The 21,059-nt window shown below is 39.1% G+C and overlaps 1 protein-coding gene across 5 annotated transcripts in view; it reads right to left on the bottom strand.

Moving 5' to 3' along the window:
* Window positions 1-3,669: 3,669 nt before the first annotated feature.
* The window catches only part of NLN (neurolysin), an 86,363-nt gene continuing 68,973 nt past the window's right edge, over window positions 3,670-21,059 (bottom strand). For all 5 annotated transcript variants that reach the window (XM_055332411.1, XM_055332416.1, XM_055332415.1 and 2 more), the window contains 4 exons: window positions 16,295-16,481; window positions 15,841-15,969; window positions 14,464-14,600; window positions 3,670-4,033 (listed from right to left, as the gene is read on the bottom strand). In XM_055332411.1, the coding sequence (XP_055188386.1) occupies window positions 3,899-4,033; window positions 14,464-14,600; window positions 15,841-15,969; window positions 16,295-16,481 (588 nt within the window). In that variant the 3' untranslated portion in view covers window positions 3,670-3,898. The remainder of the gene's footprint in view (window positions 4,034-14,463; window positions 14,601-15,840; window positions 15,970-16,294; window positions 16,482-21,059) is intronic.

Genomic DNA, 21,059 nt, shown 5'->3' on the forward strand with positions numbered 1-21,059 from the left:
CCGAGTATCTAGCACATTTGAGTCCAGAGGAATTCTTTTGATCTGGACACAACCTTCCACCAACACACTCTTCCAAGCTTTCATCCTTTCCTCCTGTTCTCTCCCTAGGTATGCTGTGCTGTGGGCAAAAACATTTGGAATTTGGTCAAATAAAAATGTCGTCTTTTTTTTCTTGAGTACCACTATCAACTCAAGTTCCCCTTTCATTTGCCGTGGCAATGGAATGTGTACAATTTTATCTTAAATTTGCCTCAGCACTGACATAATTGTACATCTTAATACATCATATTTAACCACTGCAGATCTGCTATCTGTAAATTTGATAATACCTTTTATGGAATTTCTTGTGTCTTCATTCAAAGGATTGAAAATTGGCTTCAGTTTAATGTGAATCATTATTCAACTCTCAGGTTGTTTCAATAGCCAGGAATCCACCTGGCTGATTACCCATCTTGGCCACAAAGATTTCAAAAGAGATGTCGAGTACCTTGCTGGATTCAGTGAATATGGTACCTTTAAACCAGTCTAAGCCAAAATGTTTCCCTGATGACAAATCCTAGGGACATTTTATCACTGCCGTGAAATTTTAGGTGAGCTTCCAAGCTCTATGAAATAAGGTGCCAGGTCATGTGAGTAGAAACAAGAGAACCTGTGTCATAGTCACCATTTCCCCTTTTCTGGTACATATACAGTGGACCAGAGGCACTGGATCTATATTTTATTGGGAGAGGTAACTCTGAGGTAAATCCAGCCAAGTAAAAACTCAAAAATCACTCACTAGAGAGGGATATGTGACGGGTTCTGTTCATTACCGCAATTTTCAATATTTTTTTTTCAGATAAAATCTGAAAAGTCTTATTGTGGGTGTGTCAGAAAAGGCTACAATGATCTAGTATTTAGATTTTATAACCTTTACCCTTTGCCTTTGATAGAGTTGGTACTTAGGTGGATCTGTTGCCTGTGTAAATTTCTCCATTAACGACAAATGAAAAAGTAAACTTTGGACATTGACCATTTTTCAAAGAAAATGAAAACATGTATTTTTTTTTTGCTTTTATTCTCACCAAACATTCATAAGAGAAGGCATATTCAATTTCGAGGGTCTATCCAATTTCAGATGTGAGACACATAACTGTAATAATGTTGTGCCGAGGGAAGAAAGAAGCCTTGGTCATTGTATCTATTCAGATGAAATAGGTTTTCTCTTTTAACACTTTTAGGGGCTCAGTTAACCATGCCTAAACCCAATTTGGGGGATTAGTATTTTAATTCAATTCCTTCAGAGCATGAACAATTCTTCCTGTGCATGACAGCAAAGGAAAAAATGAAAAATGGTCATAAACAAACCAGCTGATCCACTGAGGATTACTATACAGATTAATTTATACAAAGGCTAAAGGCAAAATGAGAAAAGTAGAAAGTTAAGTCATTCCTTACTAGTTAAGGAAAGAACAAGTACAAAATCATATCAATTAAAAATTAAAAAAAAATATTTTCTCTATTTTAGTTTCTTACACAATGCAGTTTGTCAATTCTACAGAGCTACAGATAGTTACCTTTCATCCTACTAGCTTCAGAAAAGCAAGATATTCATGTAAATAGCTCAGGTGGTAACTCTTCAAGATAATTTTTAGTTATTCATCTAGGTAACATGCAGCATTCCTACTAAAGGGAAAAAAGTCTATGTTAGGTGGCATAATATCGTGCTTTTCTTTCTTTTCTCTGTAGTAACCCAAAATGGTCCTAAATCTCCTGGATCAACAATCAAGAGAGATTTTATTATATATTGCTCAGTTTACAAATCTGAAGTGTATGTTGGTCAATGACAATTTTTATAGTTTATCCACCATTCAGAATGTTTTAAGAACACTCTATGCTCTGATCTGGAAAAAAAAAAAGAAAAAAAAGAAAAAAAGAAAAAATAGATGAACGGCTATATTCAAAAACACCTAAAAAATACTCCTTAGTTTTGAATTATGCTAAAGAATAAGTATTTGAATTTATTGCTATGCTTTGCTAGATTTTAAATATCAGATGTGGACTTCAGATAAAAAGAACTTCATAGTGCTTTTGCTTTCTTATGCATTTCAGTTTTAACGTTAAAGTATGAAAGAAATGTGAGCTCGTTCTCATGGATAATAATTTAACTTTATTGTCTGCAGCCTTTTTCACACCAAGTATTTGTTTTTCCATGTGAAATAAGATTTAAAATTATAAAGTTATTGTTAAGGAGACACACAGAAAGGCAATAGAAAAAGCTGAAGAGAGTTTTTGTCTGAAACTAGAAAACAGAACAGTCTGGGGGAAAAAGATAAGATATGAGAAAAGTATCAAAGGTTAAAAAAAACTAGTTTTGGGGAGAGAAGGGCCAGGCAATTGTCTCAGAGGGATGGTAAGATTTCATGTGCATGTTTAATATATGTGCTTGGCAATAATAATCTTAGAATTTTCTTCTGTGCCATTAGAGCTCTTAATTTTTCCCACTGTCTATAATTTTATTATGCAACATTATATATATATGTGTGTGTGTGTGTATGTATGTGTGTGTGTGTGTGTTTATGTAGTACAAAATCCATTTGTAATTTTGTACCTCCCAGCAAAGTCATACCTCAGATACGAAATGGAAAACAACTGGAAGACCTATCAGAGTACATTCAAAGTTTGGATTTTTTAATTAAAAAAATTTTTTTTATTATCCTGCTTTGGTTTCCTTATTGAGTAGACTCCTGGGGAAAAGTAAGTACAGTGAGTTTACTGGTCTGCTTGTAGAAGTAGAATTAAGACTCATAGCAAAGAAAGTTAAAAAGATCCAAAGGTTCACTTAAAATAAAAATCACCAGACAAGATAGGCTATGAGGAGCCTCCTCCCTGTGGATGAGTTTTAGCACACACACACTTTGGAGCAGCTATCCGCAGATACTTCTGTCCAGAACCCACTCCTTTTCTGGAGTTTCTGAACTCTTTCTGCCCCACATCAGCTTTAGCTGATTATTATTTATATATGCCGCCATTTGTGATATGTTTACCTGCCACTTTGGATGAGATGGCAGCGAAGGAGGAAAAGTCCCTACTACTTATCAGAACATGAGAAGAGAAACAAATCCCTGGACTTGCTTTAGTGCTCTAATTGGCAAATATGCCAAAAGACTGACCATCTCACATGCTGAGGTGGAAATGAACCTCTAATATAAGATAAAAAATCCTCTAACACAAGATACAAAAGATAATATACATTAGGCCAGTTCAGTTAAAACTCATACTTTTTTTGGTACTCTCTGACAGGACTTTAGAAAAGATATACCCCAATGGCAGAAAGTAATTTAAGTATGGGAGAAAGTTAGAAACCATAATGCCTGAAATACAAAAATAAATGCATTACTGAGGCATATTCCCCTGGTGCTGAGGTATGTGGGCAAAGAGGTCACACTTTACTGTGAGACAGGGGGTCAAAGGTGATGCAGGGCTCTAAGAAAATATTTACCAGAGGAATGTGATGATTCATTTACCAGTCCAGAAATCCTAAGTACAAAACTTTAAGATATAAGAAGGATCAAATTATATAATGTATATGATTCAATTAAAAAATTCTTAGCCCTCTTACATTATCTAGATTACAGTAGTAAAAAATCAAATTACATTCATATGAAACTTTTATAAAAAGAAATCAAATCCATTTTTATGAAATTTTATAGTACAATTATTTTCTAATGGGTATTTTCTTAGGTCATGGTATTTATAATTCCATTTACATCTGCAAAATTTTTCAAATCGAAAAACAAAAGGCAGTCAATAGAAATCTAAACTTTCATTTGCAAAACTCCCTTCAGTTTTCAGGCCAGTGACACATAGTGATGTCAACTTCTCCTCCAGACATGGACTGCTACCAAAGATCCCCAGTTTAAGGAGCATGCAGGCCTCTACTCATTAGGAACGCTTTCTGGTTTGGCTCACGTTTCAAGAAATTCTGGAGCATGTCCATGCCGTCCAGAGATCCCCCAGGTTTCAGGATTAGGTTTCTGTATTTCATTCCAACCTAATAAAATAAAACATCATGCCTCATAATTCATTGTTAAAGCAGTTTTCCAAATCCCTAGATGCAAAAGAGAAAGGGGTAAAGGTGAAGAAAAATGGACTTTACTATGTCTGGATGTTCTCTTTTGCCAAGAATACAGCTCTGTAGTACTTATTTATTTTGGGAGCTATGAGATCTGAAGCTTAAGAACTCTGGTCTTCTACATTCCTCTCTAATAATGTCTTGCCTCCTTAGAGTCTCAACAGTGAGCAAACAGATGAACAAAAAAATAGCCAAATGGAATGATGTATAACTGATTTTTATTGGTTAGCCCATCTCTAATGCTATTTCAAAAGGGTTAGCAAAGCAAGTGTTCAAGAAGGCCAAAAACAGGGGGTCTGTGTACCTGGAAACAGTGGTACCACTTCTGCCAAAATGGCTTCTGTTATGCTTTACACAAAACCCCTCATCTTTATGGATGGCAGTAGGACAACAGCACATGCTCCATGGTATAGGGCAAGATATTTCTGTGGGTCCAGAGGTGGGAATAAGAACTTTGTAAAGTTTTCTTTGGGGATGAGGTCTGGAATTTAAAACACTGCAGTTACTCTGCTTTTATTTAGAAAAATATATGAGCAAATAAATATGTGAGAAAAAAATGTACTTCAGTGTCAGTGTTATTCACTATTTTCACTTCCTTTTCATCATCCTTTTGAGGAAGACAATTCAGTGAAGCCTAATTCTAAATATACATTTAAAATAGTTCACAGAGTAACACTTTGAAATTTATATCCTTTATATCATTGTATCAATATGATTAGTAGTCTTTTTTAAAATTAATTAATCAATTAATCAATTATTTATTTATTTATTTATTTATGACAGTCACACAGAATGAGAGAGAGAGGCAGAGACACAGGCAGAGGGAGAAGCAGGCTCCATGCACCGGGAGCCGACGTGGGATTCGATCCCGGGTCTCCAGGATCGTGCCCTGGGCCAAAGGCAGGCACTAAACCGCTGCGCCACCCAGGGATCCCAGTAGTCTTTTTTTAAAGATTTTTTTTGGGGGAAGGGAGAAGGTGGGGAGAGGGAGAGAGAAAGAGAGAGAGAGAGAAAGAGAGAGAAAGTGTGCACGTGCATGAGCAAGCAGGGGGAGGGGCAAAAGGAGAGAAAGAGAGAGAATCCTCAAGTAGACCATCACTCCCTGGCTTTTTTTTTAAAGTAAAAAACAAAAAACTCTTGGTAAAATTAATTTTAATAAAATATTCTCATCTTAAAAAGATTTTTATATATTTATTTCACAAAGAGAGTGCACAAGAGCATGAGTGAGGCCTGGGGGATGGGGAGGAGCAGAGAGACAGGAAGAAGCAGACTCCCCACTGAGCAGGGAGCCAGACGCAGGGCTCAATCTCAGGACCTAGGGATCATGACCTGAGCCAAAGGCAGCAGCTTAACCTACTGAGCCAACCAGGTGCCCCTTAATAAAATATTTTAACCAGTATATCTACATTTATCTCAACTTCTACAAATATAAAATTGCTGAAGTTTACTTTTTGTTGTAAGTCATCAAAATCTAGTGCTTTTTACTTTTACAGCACAATTCTTCAGTGGCACTAGCCACAGTTTAGTTGCTTGATAGCCACAGGTGGAGAGCATAGACAGGTGGAGAGCCCAGAACACTGAGGATCTTTAGAAGGGCTGGTTGGACGATATTCTAGTCTGACATTGAAAAGGCATGTAGTAATCTCGTTGCTTTATTTAAAAGCTTTGGATAAATTTTCTTTTTTCTTCTTTTTTTTGGATAATTTTTTTAAAAAAGGGCAGGGCCTGTAATCATTGATATTTCAATACCTGAAAACCCTGGTAATGAACGTTTAGAGCTTGATTTAATGTTCTTTAGGGGGAAAAAATGACATGTAATTTCTTACTTGGTCTGCAGCAATTCATGACTGGTACAAGAGCAATCGAGAACCTAAAATGTGAGTGATGGCTATACCTGCCTTGGACTTTATTATTCTAAGAAGTAGCAGTTCAGGGCCCTTGAGCCCAAATACAGTCTCCCTCTCTTCCCTTTATTTCATTGTCCAATGTGCTTACATTCGCCTACAGTGTTAAATCAGTATGGGGACTGGGTGGTATGGGGAAGAAAGATTACGCTTTTTGGGGGTAGCAATATGGGAAGAACGTGGAAAACGTGAATTAAGTTCATCTGCAGAACTGTAAAAATATTTTAATCGTTAATGGAAAAAGATGTAAATATATGCTAATAACTGAGACAACAGTATAATGAAACCCATGTACCCATCATCTGAACTCCATAATTAATATTTACCTGCAGAAATTCTTAATGCTTAGGATCTGAGACTCTTTTACTTATTAAAAAGAAATGTTTCATTCCATAAATATAGGAACGTCATGAAAATCTAGGTAGGGTAAAAAAAAAGAAATCTCCTGCAATGCTGGTACCAAAACAGTCTCATCTGTACAGGGAACTGTGGTTTTAGGTAGCAAAGAAGAGTAGGCCCTTGAGGAACTGCCGGGTACTGGGAAGAGGCAGCTCCGGGCTCCTCTGAACAGTAAAGCCCCCATGGAGCTGGGTACTGTTCCGACTCACGGTACCCGGTTCAGCACAGCTCCAGCCCTGCCCTGCTTACAGTTCCAAACAAGTTGATTCAATTTCCTGAATTACAGAGCAATGGTCTTTTAATAGTTTCATTTCCTTCACAATGAAGTTTGGAGAAGAGTTTAAGAGTCATTTTGGAAATAGGATCTTGCTTTTCTTAAAAAAAAAAAAAAGAAAAAAAAGAAAGAAAGTTAAGTGAATTTTAGTGTTTTTGGAAGGTACCAGCTCTCTGGGTGAGAGAACACGTCTGGGAGACATATGCCACAGGTGGAAGGAGTCTTTGCCCTAAATTGTTCTACTTTGTTTACATAATAAAGAAACTTGAACTGAGAGGAAAGCAGAAAGAAAAGTTCTAAGACAACCATGGAGATTTTTCATGCTGAAAAAAATCCTTCAGGAGGATCAGCACATAGTACGCTGAGCTTCTATTAACTATTCCAGAAGGTAAATCACATTAGTCACCTGTGCGGTTTTTAATCCTGGAAGATTAGAGTGTATCTATTGGCAACTGTGCAAGTCCTCTCTAACAGTGATGTTTTCTAAAGCAAGGTCAGGGTGTTGGGAGTCAGGGCCAAATCTGAATCTTGGCTTCAGCCTCGGCTCTGGGACTGTGGGCCTTGGTTTCCTTTACCTATCAAGTAAGAATATGCCCCCCTCGTTTAGCTGATGGGGAGTTAAGGATGATTTCGGTACATTACCCACTCCCTAGTGTACCACATGGCATCCGGGGGGGCGGGGCACTCAGCAATCCTCAATGGTCGTGCATCCCTCCTCTCATTTCTGCCCCTCTCACACTGCTGCTATGTTCAGTGTCTCACGTACAGAGCAGGAACACAGATGCATTCCGGGTCTGGCATCTCCTTAAAATTCATTCTGTCTCCTAATAAAGCTAAAAAAAAGTACGAGAGACTTCATCTCCATTATTAATAAGAAAGAGACTCTAATTCAGTATGAATATTAAGTCAGAGACAAGGCACTCATTTTATCTAAGAATATGTACCCTTATTTTTCAGAGATTTATTCATCTATTTGAGGGAGAGAGCACAGTAGGGGGTAGGGGCAGAGGGAGAAGGAGAGAAGCAGAACCTCCCTTAGCAGGGAACCCAACCTGGAGCTCGATCCCATGACCCCAGCCGAAATCAAGAGTTGGATGCTCAACCGACTGAGCCCCCTAGGATCCCTTGAGGTAATATTCTAAGAATATAATGACCTGAAGGAAGGGTGCCATCATCTATCAGTAATGAGAATATGTAAATGGTCAACAGCCTGGGTCTCCTGCTATCTCCGGCATCTGTGAGACAGCACATGCTTCTACTGCCTTCCAACCCTCTCCTTCCTGTTGCTATCTCCTTCCTACACTGAGTAACATGCATCAGGGCAAAGGGCATCCACCTGAGCACAGGGGATGATGACCAGGCACCCAACAGGCTCCCTGACCAGCTTTTAAAGTGGACTTTGAAACCTTCCCTTCCACGGCCCATCTGTGAAATCCTTCTCAACAGCACACCCTTTGTTTTCTATGAGGGTGGGGAGATCGTGGGTGGAAAAATAATACCTTGGACAACAACAAAGAAAAAGGAAGAGAGTCAAAGATTGGTGCTGGTAGTCAAGGAGATGGAACAAGAAGAGTGGGTAGGAATCTTCGCTTCATTAGAAGAGGCCTTCTGGAAACCTTAAGCAATGTTTCGGTTTGTGAGGGTAGACAGACAGATCTTTATTTATGGGGAGGGAGAGCAGAGAAAAACAAAACAAAACAAAAAACAACCAGCCTGGGCAGTAGCATGCACTGGGGGAAGGGGAGGCAGACGGGGAGGACCACCACCATAATTAAGTAGAATAGTTTTGAAGCAGATGACACGCAAAAATGAATAAACAGCTCCTTAGGGCCTTATGATCTAGGGGGTGAGATAAAGGAATAGACAATTAACAAAACAGATTATTAGGGTTTAAGGAGAAATGCGAAGAAGGGCTGTTAAGAACACAAAGAGGGAAAAACTGCTTCCAGTTGGTTGGGATTCAAGACTTAGAAGGTCTGGCCTTGTAAATATGCAAGAAGTTGGAAATCAATCCCATTTCCTTCCTTTATCCTTAAATCAGGCAAAATCTAAGTCTGTTTGAAAAGGCTGCAATGTAAGAGAAATCAGCTTTGGGGTGGTGTATCAGGAGAGCTGAAGCAGAATTTAATCTGTTTGTAAGGACCTGCAGGAGAGGAAATTTCATATTCTCCCTTAGCAACACATTATAGAAAGAACTGGGCCTAGACTTCTGATGGAAGAGCACTGGAACACTGAGCTTTATATTACACATTCTCTGTCAGGCAATTCTTTTGCATGTTAACCCCAAATTTGTCAGGTTTCTGTCTGTTATGGCATGTGGAGATCTAGCTCCTTCCTTACGGCATTACAGATTGAAATACAGTGATACTTGATTTTAGTTCTTCTCCACTGACAGAAAAAACAAAGGTTAGCAATTTCTCTAAATGCAAAAGAGGTGGAAGATAATTCTACCTTAATAATATAATTGTCTTTGAATCCACAATGTCTACTACCTCTTAGGAAATTTTCCCACAATGAAGTTGCCTTATAAAAAGAAATGGCCCTAGTTAAAATGCCCCCATTTTTTTCCAACCCTATGATTAGCTGCTGTATTTTGAAACTACATTTGGTGACCTTAAAGATATCTTCAAAGAGCCCCTAGAGCTTGCTGTGCAAAAGTGTTATTCCCAAGCAGTTCCCTTCCATAGCTATTTAAGAGGTCAGTTGGAAAAGGAAAAGAGATGTCTGATAATGAAACGTCTCCATATTCTACCAGAAACAAAGACTTTAGAATATATTTAACTAATTATATAGTTAAGACAGTCTATCTATTTACAATGAAGAAATTAGAAAATCACAAATAAAGCCAGAGGGAGCAAACTTGTGGCTATTATAGGTAAGTGGCCAATTCTAATACTTTGATAGAGCCCTCAAAGCAGAATGAAACCAGTGTACCATAAAATATGCTATTGCTACCCTTGGTATTCGGAAGGCTATAGGTTTGGGGCACCTGGCTAACTCAGTTGGTAGAGTATCTGACTCTTGATCTTGGTTGTGAGTTCGAGTCTCACACTGGGTGTATAGATTACTTAAAAAAAAAAAAAACCAAAAACAAAAGAAAAGCTTTATACTTGACCCTTCCTTTTATTGTTTTCCCAGTGAGTAAGGCACTTTCTACAGTTCTGCTTGCTAAGGTCTGGAATGTTTCTCGGACAAGCAAGAGGTTATAGTGAGAAGGTCTGGAGATGTTCTTTTGTTTTTGTTTTTAAAAGATTCTATTTAGTTATTTATGAGAGACACAGAGAGAGGCAGAGACACAGGCAGGGGGAGAAGCAGGCTTCCTGTGGGGAGCCCGATGTAGGACTCGATCCCAGGACCCGGGGATCACGACCTGAGCCAAAGGCAGACATTCAATCGCTGAGTCACCCAGGTGTCCCTTGTTCTTTTGTTGTTATCAATGACAGGACTGCTAATGTCAACAGTATGTGATCTAGTTAGTCCTCAGCCTCTCTAGAGTCTGGGGACTAAGCATAGTAGGCACTGATTCCTTGAAGGGCCACACCACTATCTTCTCAAAATGATTCAAATACTTACTGGTGAAATTAACCTGTCTTATTAGGTGTCAACTCAGTGACACCAATATGTACTCAATTGTGATGCTTATTAAGAATTCTAAGGGAGTCTATATCTCCTTCCTTTCACAGTGTCTTGTCATTTGTTTCTTGCTTTTGTTGTGGTTTCATACTGAAAGTTTCTAGAGTCTATTTTGTATTCTTATTATTCCAGAATTTTTATAATGGCTTTGGGAAAGTCTTTTTAACTCACTGTGCTGGGCAATAATAACTGGTCCCTTTCTGCTGAAAACTTTGTAAATCTAGAAAATATAGCAGAATTCAGTGATGAGGAAAAAAAACAAAACATAGTTGGGAGGGTGAGGGCTTTGAGATAACACAGACTGTATGATATATTGTGATTGCTCTGATACCCATGACTTCAGATCAAATTCAGTATTTCCTTATACTATAAAAATTCTTTCAGGGCACCTGGCTGGCTCAGTTGGAGAAGCATGCAACTCTTGATCTCAAGGTTGTGAGTTCAAGCCCCATGCTGGCTGTAGAGATTATAATAAACAAACAAACAAACTTACTTTTAAAAAATTCTTCTTTTTCATCACAACATACCTGTAATAATGACTGATGTTTTTTGTAGAATGAGATTACTGCCTCAAAGTATTAACTTTTAATAAGTGGGTATTTGAATTTTATAAATCAGATATTACTTTATTTTTATTTTTTTCTTAAGATTTTACTTATTCATTTGAGACAGAGAGACAAAGAGCACGAGTGATGGGACAGGGCAGACGGAGAGTAGTGGACTCCCTGAAGAGCAAGGAACCTGATGTAGAGCTTGATCTCAGTACCCTAGGATTATGATCAGAGCTGAAGGCCAACATAAGGCCCCATAAGGGCCCCAAGGAGGTATCACTTTAAAGCAAACGTTGGCAAAAATTAAAAAAAAATTAAAGCAAACAAAACCAAACAGTACACTGTAAGATGGAACAAAATGGCTATTTAAAAAGCTGTTCTAGTATCTGCCACTGCAGTGAATAGTGTGAAGGTATGGTGTGGAGGGATTCCCCTTAGTTGCTGGAACCAGATTCACTACTGTTGTGACAGCAGCGGAGCAAGAAATGACATGATATCCCAGAGTATTTGATAGGAAAGGATTAAATAAAGTCAGTTTCATGGCATAAAATGAGTAACACACAGTGATGTCATATCCAGAATTATAGCAAAACTGAAAACTGTTTTTAACATTACAAGGCAAAAATTCCAAGTTGTTGGGAATTTTGCTTTCTCCAGGATCAACCCAGGTCCCTGTTCTATTTTTTTTTTTAATTTTTATTTATTTATGATAGTCACACAGAATGAGAGAGAGAGAGAGGCAGAGACACAGGCAGAGGGAGAAGCAGGCTCCATGCACCGGGAGCCCGACGTGGGATTCGATCCTGGGTCTCCAGGATCGCGCCCTGGGCCAAAGACAGGCACTAAACCACTGCGCCACCCAGGGATCCCAGGTCCCTGTTCTAAATTAAAAGTAGTCTGGCTGCCTACCAAGCTGTGAAGCTTGAGAACAAAAGGAAGTACATAGAAGCATAAGGGCAGGGATTGATCTGCTGGACTTGCAAGTTCCTTGTGGTCCACTGGGATCAGTACTTTGGCTGTTACCTTGACAGGTGGAAGAGAAGAGGTGACAGTGGAGGGTACTGGAGATGTGGCTGTGGGAGTGGAAGCACAGAGGAGGTGGATGAGGAAGAGTAATTGAAAAAGGTACTGTAGTACTTATGCCAGGAAGCCTCACCCACTAGTAAAAGCCAGTAACAGGTCGTAATTGACCTTTATATAACTAGACCTTGTATCTCTTTAATCATTGTTTTCTGATTTCTATAATAATGCATGCTTTATGTAAAAATAAGGAAAAGCTCCATAAAAAAAACACAGAAAAATATTGAATAATCACTCATAAAGTCATTACCTGAAGCTAAGAATGAACATTTTGATGTACTCTTTTTCTAAACACACCTTAAAATAAAAATTTATATTCGATGGTACAAAATATTTTATAACCCGACTTTTTTTGTTCTGTGTATTAAACACTCCAGACATAAGAAAAAAGGTGTTGAAGCCCTTCCCTCATGCCCAAATCCATTCTGCTCTTCAAAATATGGAAAGGCCACTTTTGGTTTAAATGATCTGGAACATTTCATAAGTGAGTAGCCATTTGAATAGGGCCTTTAAGAATGGTAAAATTTTTAAGAGGCATAGACAAGGAAGGCACATGTTTTAGGTGGAAAAAACAAAATGAATAAAATTTGTGAAGGTGCAAAGACCTATGGGAACACACAAGGAGTCTTCTGGGAAGTAAGGAAGGGATTTGATTGCTAAGGAAAGGACTATAAACAAGAAGAGGAATAATAAGAAGGAAATTTAAAAAAAAAAAAAGAAATGGCAGGTGAGGGCCTTTGGAAGTTGGCCAATGGCTCATCAATGGTTAACTGGAGAGTAATTTCCAGTTTAGTTGATGGAGGCAAAAGCCAGGTAACAGGGGCACCTGGGTGGCTCAGTAGTTGAGCATCTGCCTTCAGCTCAGGTCATGATCCTGGGGTCCTAGGAGTGAGTCCCACATTGGGCTCCCCACAGGGAGCCTGCTTCTCCCTCTGCCGGTGTCTCTGCCTCTCTCTGTGTATCTCATGAATAAATAAATAAAATCTTAAAAAAAAAAAAAAGCCAGGTAACAGAAGTTGGCCAAGACTGTTTCTTAGAGCAAGAAATTAGGCTGTAAAGGAAGAACAACCGAATAGTAGCAACAGGGTTATCAGAGTCAGTAGCAATTACCCATTTTTTTCCCCGAGATGGCAAACCAGTAAGGCTTGGTATTAGAGACATTGCTGAGACAATGGAGGAAAGAAGGTAAGTACTGAGGTATAGAAAGAGAATAAAAAGATGAAGTACTCAGTCTTGATGCCCTTACTTTTCTTAGAGGAGAGGAGAGAGGTATTAAGAGACTCCGGGGAATGCAATAAGGGAGGTGGAGGAAGACAGCAGAGTAACACTGGGGGTCCAGACAGGTTGGATAGCATGACTTTGTAGTGGGGTATGTTAATGGAGTCACACGATCTTCCCCAGAAAGCTTTGAATCCCAAGGGCACCATCTCCAAGTGCGCTGGTGGAGAAATCCAGGGCTCTGGGCACTTAGCCGAAGGTCATGCAGAAGTCAAGGTATTTATAAGAATAGTTAGTGGTTGACCATTGTAATAGGTGGGCTAGGGAATGGAAGGAGACCTACAGTGACCTAAGAGCCTGGGTAGGGTGGGATGGAAGATGGAGTGATTAGAAAGGCTAGTGTATAGACTGTAAGTGCCCTGAAAGTGTTTTGGCGGGGGTGCGGGGTGAGCTTGGGGGGGATGGTGGTCTAAACGACAGCCATGTATTTCAGTATCTATGTGTGGAGCACTATGCAATCCAGAAACAAAGTTTAAGGGAACAAATTGGTTAGCTAAAATAAGTACAGAGAGCCTGATTTTGAGAATTTGTTCTTCTCATTTCTGAATCAAACAGAATAGAAAGCACACTGGAAAATGCATCAGCCCTAGAAATAATCCGACAGCTGAGTCTTCAACAAGACTGGAGACTGGGGGTCTGTAACTCAGGAAGGTTTGGCTGGTAGCCACCTGGCAGTCAATTTACTATACACAGAAAGGAATGGCTCAGGTTAATAAAGCAGCTTGAATTACTTAGAGGCATTTGGGTTACAGACTATGTAGTAGGTGGGGTAGGCCAGCCACAGAGAAAGGGTACCTCACGCAGAAAATGTATAAAGAAACTGTGTAGAGAATATCAAAACCTATGTAGATCATTTCTATCAGGAAGGAGTTTACCTTTCTTTCCCAACGTCCTATAAAACTAAAACATGGTTCAGCACATGTCAAAACTAGCTGCTATAAATGCTCAAGTGCATAAACAAAGCTTTGAATTTTAATTATGCAATATATTGGAATGTTAATAAGCAAGAAAATGTAGTAGTTTTTTTTTAAACTTATAGAATTAGAGTTAATCACTTGTGCACTGCAACTTAATGATGTATGATTTGAAAAGATGCAAGACTTTAAAGTTGAAAGCTGTTACCGAACCTCTTATTCTAAAATCTACACGTAATAAGTACTTTACAGTAGGAATTAAAGGGGAGGGAGGCAATTGCAAAATTAACAAAAAGGAGAAAAGAAAATACAATACCTCTGGATTCATTATTCCTTCTTTTTTAAAACAGCTGTAAAACATGTCCATGGAAAATACTTCACTCCAAAGGTATCCATAATATTGGCCATCGTATCCCCCTGCCAAATGTCCAAAAGTAGCTGGCATATTTGTGCCTTTAAAGAAAGATACATTTCAATCAATGTGATGGCCAGTGTTAATTATCAGGTTATCAGCTGCCTAAGGTTTCCCTAGGGGGAGTGCAGGCACTGGGGAGAGGAGACAAGCAGGATCCTACCTGTAGTACTCCCTGGATTCACATGTGCCCTCCGCCAAGATGTTTACAAACTTCTCTGCTATGATGACTCAACCTTGAGCTGGTTTCGGCCTTAAGCTTTGGAATGCCTAACAATAGTTTCAGAGGCTTTGTCCACACCCATCAGATAGCTCAGTGTTTCAGAACAACTCAGTCCTTTCTTATCCCTTAGATGCATATGTATCTTACAGATACTCTACTAGTAAGCCTACCCTTCGTCACACCTCCTTATATCTAAAATTTGTCAGAACGGCGCTTATTTTAGGTTCATAATTACTGAAAAAGAATTATTTAAAAACCTAAAAAAAGTTTGTTTAAAAACCTAAAAATTTTTACCCAATCTACCTCTAGGACTACTTTTAAAAAGGATTTTGTCAAAGTGGCCTCAGGCAAAGAGTTGTCGTATGGTCTGCTATAAAGAGATCGCAAAAGTAAGTGAGGATCTGGGATGGACTCAATGAACTCTTCTGATCTTTATCATCACTATTAATGTTGACGGATTTATTTAAATAACGACTTTTACAGAGAAAAAAATCACCCTACCAACTATGTGCACACGAACAACTACCTGTTGGCTTAAAATATGTAAATATATAAATGTGAACACATGTGTGTGCACCTACCCACCCACACACATGAATATCATAAATATAGGGTTAGAAAGTGCTAGTTAAAACTGCCTTAACTGATCTCAGAACCAAAATCAAAAGCAAGGTTTGTGCTTCTCTTTAAAACTGCCTCCTTCTGCCAATTTCTTAGTGGAATCACTGGGAAGTCCTGGTACATATATGGAGGGAGGAGCCAGGTGGGTGCTGCCAAACGTGAATGGCTTTCTCTGCTTTGGGGTGGAGGCCAATTGCTCATGCATGATTACACTAAAATGCTGAAAGCTGGAGCCACCTTTCCTTTAAGCATATTTGGACAGGATAACTCATACGAACATAGTAAGCTTATCTCAAAGTCACTGCCTGATTACAGAAATCAGAAACAAATTACATGAGGTAAACTTCCTGACAATCTCGGCCTTCCCTAGCAGTGCTGTAGGACTTTACCGTGTGTGGGACAGAAAAAAATTAATTCAAGTCTTGGTACTCACATACCTGGGGTGGCTGCAACACCTAAAACCTCTGTGCAGTATTTGGCATATTCACTTGCGGCGTCCAGCGATGTGTTGGTGTGGAGAGACTGATCAACTTTGCTCAAAACAATCTGACGTAAGGTCAGAAGACCTATTAACATAAGAATGTTTGGGCATGTTTTGGAGAAAAGAGAACTATGTGTTCTAATATCACAGGATCAAAGATTTCAAAAACTGATGCCTTGTAGTACATACTACAGAGTGGGAGCAAGGTAACTCACTTAAGATTTAAAAGGAGACAGATTTTTTTTTCTTTGGGCACAATCCCGTATATTTAGCAGTCTTCTCCCCCCATAATAGCACTTTAAGAGCACTAGGATTATTAAAGGGGAAATAAGTTCTATAGAAGAACATGTCGGCAATTCCCTCTTAAGCAATTCTAACAAATTTTCCTTTTCTAAAATTACAAGTCATACCTGTGTTGACCAGTCTGGAATCAACAAGTTTTTCAAGCAGATCATCCATGATGGGGCTTCCATCTTTATAATGTTTTGACAATCTTCGGAGGGACTCCATGTCCCATACCCAGTTCTCAAGCATTTGTGATGGTACCTCTACAAAGTCGGTTTCCACATTTGTTCCGCTAAATCGTGCAAAATCAGTCTAGAAAGTGAACACAGAGGTCTTTTTATTTAAGCACTGAATGAAAACTACTTATGTGATGCATTATAATTAGGACTCTAAGAGCTGGGCACCTGGCTGGCTCAGTTGGTAGAGCATGTGACTCTTGATTTTGGGATTGTAAATTTGAGTCCCAAAGAGGGTAGAGAGATTACTTAAATAATTATTAGAAAAAAGGGGAGGTGCCTGGGTGGCTCAGTCTGTTAAGTGCCTGCCTTCAGTTCAGGTCATGATCCCAGGGTCCTGGGATTGAGCCCCATGCCAGGCTCCTTGCTCAGCAGGGAGCCTACTTTCTCCCTTTCCTTTTGCCTGCTGTTCCCCCTGCTTATGCACATTCTCTCTGTCAAATAAACAAATGAAATCTTAAAGAAAAAAAAGGAATCTCTAAAACTCAGGTCAGAATCAGAGTCAGCTGCCTCTTTGAATAAAGGGTTAGGATAACTTCAAATTCAAATGAAAACAAAACACACTAGCCAAGCAGCCTGAAAAATAACCCTCCAAGTACTCTATGTTCATTTAAATGAATATTTCATGCTTTTGAATCATAGACAAACTTGGAATAATCATCAGGAAACATAACTGAAAAAAAATCAGTCTGAGTTAAAACTAGCCTTAAGCTTTGTAAGTAAAAATATTTAAAACATTTTTCATTGAAAATGAATATATTTAGGACAATTTCCCCCTACTTCTCTTTTCCGTTTGCTTCCTTTTATTTATTCGATAAGTCCCTTTCTGGGGCACTCATCACTCTATTATTTAACTCCTCAAGTTTTCATCAAAATCAGAGTTAAATTACAACATTGCAGATATCCTTTCCATGTGTGTTATGTTTTGTGTTCTAAACTTTAAATAAGTGATTTCTAAGGTAATGGTGTTGTAGAAAGCCTAGTTGTACCTCTCAGGATAGAAGAGGTTTACCTTAACACAAGAATCCATTTCAGCGGGAGTTAGAGCTGTGGGTCAGCTGGCAAGTGGGGGCAGTGAAATGCAGCTATAGTTTCCTGGACAAAGGATATACCTCAGAAGTTAAAGCATCCCTTATAAAAATAAAGGACTTATTCTGAGGGTATAGGCTAAGAGTTAAATTTTTTTTTTTTTTTTTTTTTTTTTTAAAGGGAAGTTTAAGAATGCCTGGGTGACTCAGTGGTTAAGGGTCTGCCTTTGGTTCAGGTCATGATCCCAGGATCCTGCTCAGCTGCTCTGGCAGTCGGCTTCTCCTCTCCCTATGCTGCTCCCCCTGCTTGGGGGGAGCGCTCTCTCTCTCTCTCTCTCTCTCAAATAAATAAATTAAATCTGAAAGAAAAAAAAAGTGAAGTTTAGTGAACTATTAAATCATATGTCAGGAAAGCTCTTGATCAGAAAGAGGGGAACCTGCACACCATCCACAGAACTTCAGTAAAACTGACACGGGCAGAGGAGAGTTAGCATGAAAACAACTGGGTCGCCTGTAGAATGGGGGTTATCACTGTGTTGTCTTTCCCTGAACCTCTCTGTCCTGTTTCCCTCCTCAGTCCCTCCCTGACTTCATCATCCCCGGGGTTCTGCAGGGAAAGGAAAAGAAGAAGGGCTTAAGTGCTGGGGGTGGCGGCAGATGGGATGCCGAATCAGCAGCAAAGAACTGATTCTGCTTTTGGCCCAGGGCAGAAGCGCAGATGTCAACGCCATTTCACATTCTGCCTTCCTCTCTTTATGCAAAAAAATGTTTTGCTTGACTTCCTATTATAATTGCGCTGATTCTAGATATGAGGAGCTGCAAATACTGCAGGGCCAAAGGGAAGGAAATTCACTAGGCACTGGAATTAGGCCACCTGTGTTTGAGGACATCCTAAAAAAAAAAAAAATTGTTATAGGGAAGAGGCAAGGGTTCAAGAAAACTGAATATTTTGCCTCTTTCTGGTATCTTCTAAAACAACAAACATCCTACATTTAGATAAAACACTTTGATGCAATAATCATAACAGTGGAAATCCATTGAGACTTTACCATGTCAGACATTATGCTAGGCCCTTTATATGAATTATCTGATTCAAATTCTAAAATGATTATATGAAATACATACTGTTATCTCTGTTTGGAGATAAGGAAATTGAAACATACTGAGATTGATAGGAGATTTAGGGTTTGAAACCAGGTGGTCTGATTCCAGAACCCATGGTTTTAAGCACAATTGCTATAATGCCTATGTTATAGAAAAATCAAAAACATAAAAGGTCAAATTATGATATTACAAAGTGGCTAAATCCTAGATATTATCTAAAGTAGAAAAATCTTTTTTTTTTTTTAGATTTTATTTATTTATTCATGAGAGACACAGAGAGAAAGAGAGGAAGAGACATAGGCAGAGGGAGAAGCAGGCTCCCTTCAGGGAGCCTGATGCGGGACTCGATCCCGGGACTCCAGGATCAGGCCCTGGGTCAGAGGCAGATGCTCAACCACTGAACCACCCAGGCTTCCCTAAAGTAGAAAAGTCTTATATCAAACTTTCCTTCATAAGAAGAGCAAAACTGAGGTTTCAGTTGTGCTTCCTTAAGAATCCTACTTCCTCTACATACTGGAAGATGTTTCAAGGATCAAACATGAGCCTGGCTATGAAGGTCGGCCTTTGTAAGCACCTCTCCTGCACTTGGGATTCTGTAAGAGTAACTGCATGATTTTCTAAGGATTATAGTTTTTAAAGAAGTACCAACAGACCAAATAAATCATACCATCAGCTACCACTCCGCGGTATTTCGACAAAAATGTACATTTTGTATATTCTGCTTGTATGAATATTTTTCAGTCAGCATTTGCAGAAAAGGGTGCAAATCAGCCCCAAGTAACAACAACATGTGTGTGTGTTTGGAGGTGGTGGTGCTGGTGGTATTTCAGAACCTAGAAAAACATGAACAAATGAGAAACTCATGAGTTAAAACTGAACAAAATAAAAAGTAACGCAGTTATGTCATTCAGAGTAGAGAAGAGAAGGCTTATTCTGTCCAAAGCCATCGGGTGGTGGGGGAGAAAGCATAGCACATGAATGAACAGATCAACAATGTCTCCTAAAGAACAAAAGGAAATGTTTGCAAGGAGTAAAAGCTAAAAATAGCCCTACGGCTTGCTTACTAATTTCCCGAAAGTCAGAAAGTCAGTCACGCTGTTTCTCTGTGTGCCCTTTGAGCAGTATCATTTAAATATTTTTCAAATGAGGAGGACAAAGATCCTATGCAATTCAAAAGCTCTATTTCCAGCAAACAACTGAATTGCTTCTAAAAAGAAAGGCATCCATGGTCAGCCACTGTATGAGTCAACAAAGGAACCCTGAGCAAGTCTTAGCATCTAGTAGCCCGCTGGGGGTCTGACACTCAGAACAGCACGGCTGCTGAATTATTTACTCACTGCTGACCAGTCAGCAAACACCACCCCCTAGTTTTAAAGCGCACGTTCCAAAGAGCCCTATAAAGCCCTTTATATGGTTTTCAGTAAGAACAATTTGAAGGTGTCGAATAAATAGTAGCTTATAGGCTACAGTAACTATTGATGTTAATATACTTCCCAGATAAAGCAGAGCATCGTGAAATGAACACAAAATAACACGATTAACGAATCACTTTGTAGGTGACACTTCGAAAGGTTTTAGAGCATTATCGTCGCAAGAAATGTTTTGACAATAAAAGCCTAGAAGACAATGTAAACTTAGATTTCTGTTTGATTTTAATTTCTTGGGAGGAAGAATGTTAGTTAAAACCATGAGATTTTTCATTATTACCCTTTTAAACAGACAACGGGATACCTAAAATACACACTATTACAGATTTTTACAACAGATCACTTGATGCTATAAAGAATTCAGACAACACAGCAAGAGCTGGAACAAAATTATATAAATTAAAGCTCAAAAGTCTGTGAGCTTCTGGTGTATTTAAAGACCAAAGTCTTACGGATGACTGTTCTAATTAAGTGGCTGGATGCTTTTAGGGGTTGCAACTAAAGTTTTATGTTCGTGATACCAAATTCCAGCTCAAAGGAAAAGCAGTCGCTGAAATCAGTAAGTGTACTGTGTTTAGAAAAAGAAAAGGCCCCAGGAGAATGGACTCTGGCTGTCTGAGGTGATCCCCTACCGATTTCCTCACAGTCATTCCAGATCCTGACCTGCGCGACTTACCCCTAAATCCAGGGATGGTGCAGAAGTTTATGTAACAAACCATTAAAAAAAGACAAGTGCCACTGTTGCCCAGACTCTGACACAAATAGAGGGTTAAAGTTCACACTTTTAACTTCACATACACCTACCCATCAATGGAAGTAATAATAGTAATAAAGATACCCTGAATAACACTTTGCTGACTTGCTTATTAATCTTCACAGCAGCCCTATAGTTCAGCAGATCAGTATCACCACCATGATTCAAAAGACATAATCCGCAGAGGTCCTAAATACTGCATCTTTTTTTTTTTTTTAAGAAAGAGGGGAAAGAGCACACATGTGTGAGTGGGGGCTGTGTGGGGGGCTGGTGGCGATGGTAGGATAGGGGGGAGGGGCAGAGAGAAAGAGAGAGAACTTAAGCAGGCTCTACACCCACCA

The sequence above is a fragment of the Nyctereutes procyonoides genome, unplaced genomic scaffold, assembly GCF_905146905.1.
Source record: "Nyctereutes procyonoides isolate TBG_1078 unplaced genomic scaffold, NYPRO_anot_genome, whole genome shotgun sequence".
Taxonomy (NCBI): Eukaryota; Metazoa; Chordata; class Mammalia; order Carnivora; family Canidae; genus Nyctereutes; species Nyctereutes procyonoides.